Here is a 4,141-nt window from a genome sequence, read left to right on the forward strand (position 1 = left end):
TCTTCTGGCAAAACACTTCACCTGCCAAGCAGTCTGCTCCAAGGCAGCGGTGACTTACCCATATGTGAATGTGTGCTTGAAAAGATGAGTGAAAGTTGTGTGAAGCAATTTGGGTTCTTCTGGAGTAGATAAAGCCCTGTACACATACAGGCCAGTTACCATCTACATGCAATTTGACTTGTAATGGGGAAAAAAAAAAAAAAACTTCACTTTTGTTCAAAGTACCACTGTAAAATGCTTGATTTCATAAAATCTTTGTTTTTAAACAAATCTACAATTGTCTGTTAATATGTATTGCAGCTCAGGATGATTCAATTATTTCTGAAAAATACCTGAACATATCCACTTTCAATTACACAAACAGCATTGAGCTCATGAATGTTTGAGTCCTACTCATTAATTTACCATTTAGGAATGAAACTGCAAATATTTTAAACCAATGGTTTGGCCAGAACTACAAAGATGCAGGATTCACAAAATCTGCTAGCAGATCACAGACTTCCATAGAGATCCAAGACTTAAGGCCAACTTGCTTTCTGCAGTTTACATTTTTTCATGGCCCAAACACATTTGCAGATCTTTCCAAGCCAAGTTTTAGGTTGATGTAAACAATGCATTTCTGGTTTTCAGCAAGTCATTTCTGACAAAATTCCATTTTGAAGTCCAAGACATTTGTCTCAAAGTAAAATCTAGGTTTCAAATTCTTTCTAGGGCTCCTAGTGGGACTTTACATTCATGTTTGCATTTTCTGCCAATCAAAGGTCTGCATTTTTGGTCAATTTGCCACTTCAAATTACCTCAAGGGGAGCGTGTCTGCATTGTTGTCTCACCAACTAGCTGCAGTTGAAACACTCCAGGATTAACTGGGGATGGGGGAAAAAAAAAAAAAAAAAAACTACATCAATGCCTCAACAGGATTGTGCAAAAAATTTGGGATTTCAGTCATTTGCTTCTGGTGTGCCTCTAAATTTGCAGGACAAGAGATGCTAAGGACTGTAGTTGGGCAACCCAGTAGAAATCAGAATGCTCACGTTACATTCAAGAGATTAGTCATTTACAATTCTTAAGTGATTAATCTTGCATCAGTCCAATCTTCAGTTCTTAAATATCCACAACTTTTATTGATAAGTTAAGGGGATGATCATATCTCCAACTATGCAGTCTTCTTCCAAAGCAAGGTTATACAGGTTTCCACTTCCGTCTTTGTAGGCACTGGTCACGAGCCTGAGCCAACCTTTCTCACCCTGAAAGAAAAAAAGTTGTTTACTTGCAACCATGTTCAACAAAACTTTAGTTTAAATCTAGCAAACAAACTAGTAGCTTGACGCACCCAAGGTTCTCCCCAAGAGTTGCGAACAATCCAATATTCAGTGCCATTTTCCACACCCCAGCCTGCTACTGACACAACGTGGTTAATCACAGGAAACTGGACATACTCCGAGTACAAGCCGCCAGTATACTGGTGAAGTTTCTGAGTGGCCATGATTCCACAGCTGAAGACAGACATGTGCACACGTTCAACTTAAGCGTTCTAAAAACGTTAGAGTCTTCATTTTATTCAACTTATACCTGATTGGTCCTCCAGCATAGATTTCTGCCATCATCTCTTCCCTTCCACTCACAGCACCAAAGTCCCCCACTTTCCATAATGTGTAGTTCTGGACAATACTGCACTCCCCGAAATTTGTACAAGTGCCACAGGCATTGAATGGCTTGCAGGCTAGGAAAAAAAATAAATAAATTCCAACTACAAAGGCACATTTTATTCAAATAGGAACTGGTGAGGCTTTAGTTCTTACCTTGGTCAACAGCCTGGTAGTTATTACAGGTCTCGTCAGGAATCCCATAGTTGTGGGCATACTCCCATACACCTGCATGATCTCCTCCATGACAGGTACCAGAGTCAGCACAGTCAATTACATGTTGGACTGACAGAAAAGCAGATGGCCATGCCCCTCCACGCTTAATATTGATACGATCTACAGGAAGTGAAATTGAAATGCAAAGGCAAGTCATCCAGATACTTTAGCTCCCACATCCCCATTTAAAAGCCCCCCCCCCCCTCCTATCATTGCATTTTTTCAAATTAAAATCATTTCTTCAAGCCGTAACCACAATAGCTTTAATAGCAGCCATTTTGTGTTCCTGGAAAGTTTAATTTAGCTATATTGGCATATTTTTAATGTACATTAAAAACCTAAAAGACAGTCAACACCACAAACTGGTACCATTTACCTGCCATAGCACTGGTGCTACCATGTGCCCAGCAGGAGCCACAGAACTGAGGGATGTGTTGGTTACGGGTGGCACTGGCATAATTAATGCCGTTCACATTCCTCCAGTCCCAGGACTTGGGCAGGTGAGCAAGGTTCAGGAGTTCATGAGGACGAGATGCAGTTCTATGGAAGACAAGGCAACGTCACCAACAGATCCACCTCAGACTGACAGTCATTCCCTTCACAACTACAGAAAAAGCATTTAAATCAGTTTAATCAGTTAAACCACCATGGCCCAGAGTCATTAAATAAATCCAAGGTACAACATGACAAGCTTAGACCATGACATAATCCATCATGCCTTCATTCCCTTGCACTACAGTTTTAAAGTACCTTATTTACTCTTGTATTTAAGCCACTTTAACTGCACCTTTAGAGGACATACAACTATGGAGAGAAGGAGGAAAAAAAAAAAAAAAAAACTTACTTGGCTCCATAGTTTGGTTTTCTAGGCTGAGGTTTGTAGCAGCTAAACTTGCTGCTGAAGCTCTGCTGTGCTGTGGCAGCATGTATGATGAGCACAAAAATCAGACCTTCTAGTTGACACAGCTTCATCTTCAGAGAAATACCTTCACACTGCTGGTGGGGAGTAAATATTCTTCTAATCAGACAAAACCTGTTGGAGGCAATCAGGCTTTATTGAGCGCACATGTGAGCACCTTAAAGTGCTGCTGGGCGTGTCCAGGTGGTGGTGAACCTGGTAGGCTCTAACTATCAGATCTTTTTTTTTTTTTATTTTATTTGTCAGTAAGAGATGGACTTGACTTCTCAACCTGGAACTACACCCAGAATCAGATGAAATGGATAAATGAACAGAATAATTGAAGGTAAGCAGAAAAGTGTTGTAAATATTACACAGTTGTCACTAACTTAGTTTCAGAGACTAGAACTACTTACTTTGTGGACCAAAGTGTCTCACAGAGTTTTATTTTAATGGTGATTGATTCAAAAGTGGAGAAAAGTTATTCCAATTTAGCCTAATTTTGCAAATATTGATGCACAGCACCAGCTGTGATTGAGATCAGAGCTGATGATGTCAGCAGTCAAAATCATTAGATGTGTGAGTTGAATAGCATAAGCAGTTTCAGCCTAAAAATGAAGATATTTTCACATTTATAGCAGCACACTGATTGTTGACAGAATCCCATCATTATGTTGCCTCATTTGTGTTTTGTTTATGCTCTAACTGCATCTCAGTGACAACAAAGACTTTATCAGGCTTCACTGTGAGACCGCAAACAGAGCGTGATACTAATTGACTGCCTGCCATCTTTCCCCATCTGCAGGAATAGAAAGTCATATTTAATGCCTTGATTAAAATCTAATCCCTCCATGTGAGACGGAGATGAAAGTCATTTTCATGTAATGGAGACTATTAATATTTAGATATGGAAAGGAAACCAGAGTGCAGATTTGCAATCGGCTGGAGAATGTTAACTGAATTTCCGGGTTGTCAGGGAGCTAGAAACTAAAACATGAAATTCAAAAAGGAACTTTATTAAATTTAGCATTCTATTTCCAATTACTATATTTTAAATGTCTATTTCTTTTTGTGCACTGGTGTGTGAGTTTTCTTTATGTGCACTGAAAACCTGTGATTATACTGTTTTCCCTTTGAAATAATTAGTTATTAAGCAAAATATTGATGTTCAGGAATAATTCAGTGAACCCCAAATTTGTCCATAGTGAATGTAGATTAGCTTCCAACTTGCATTGATTTTCTGTACATCTGGCTGGTGGGTGATTTTCCTGCTATGTGCTTAAATGTTTTGACAACAATTTTAGTTATGTGATTCCAGGCATTGCACTTATTTTCAGACCTTTTTATGCTTCTATCTGACCAGTTCCTAGAGCAGGATAACAGG

The 4,141-nt window shown here is 39.2% G+C and overlaps 1 protein-coding gene across 1 annotated transcript; it reads right to left on the reverse strand.

The window, feature by feature from the left end:
• Positions 1-1,093: 1,093 nt before the first annotated feature.
• LOC106963207 (cathepsin Z-like) lies at positions 1,094-2,879 on the reverse strand. The gene is made up of 6 exons (XM_015057992.1): positions 2,704-2,879; positions 2,236-2,399; positions 1,800-1,979; positions 1,570-1,720; positions 1,331-1,493; positions 1,094-1,244 (listed from the first exon to the last, which is right to left on the reverse strand). The coding sequence occupies exons 1-6, from the start codon at positions 2,829-2,831 to the stop codon at positions 1,119-1,121; spliced, it is 912 nt and encodes a 303-aa protein (XP_014913478.1). The 5' UTR covers positions 2,832-2,879; the 3' UTR covers positions 1,094-1,118.
• Between the last annotated feature and the right edge of the window lie 1,262 nt (positions 2,880-4,141).

Source organism: Poecilia latipinna, unplaced genomic scaffold, assembly GCF_001443285.1.
Source record: "Poecilia latipinna isolate Pla-1442-1.1 unplaced genomic scaffold, P_latipinna-1.0 Scaffold1506, whole genome shotgun sequence".
Lineage (NCBI taxonomy): Eukaryota > Metazoa > Chordata > Actinopteri > Cyprinodontiformes > Poeciliidae > Poecilia > Poecilia latipinna.

What these genes read in the sequence shown, in the direction of transcription:
- LOC106963207 (XM_015057992.1), bottom strand. Translation starts at nt 2,831, where the DNA reads ATGAAGCTGTGTCAACTAGAAGGTCTGATTTTTGTGCTCATCATACAT. An exon ending in TATGCTGGAGGACCAATCAG is followed by an intron (nt 1,494 to 1,569) that starts GTATAAGTTGAA and finishes GTCTGTCTTCAG; the next exon opens with CTGTGGAATCATGGCCACTC. An exon ending in ACTCTTGGGGAGAACCTTGG is followed by an intron (nt 1,245 to 1,330) that starts GTGCGTCAAGCT and finishes TTTTTCTTTCAG; the next exon opens with GGTGAGAAAGGTTGGCTCAG.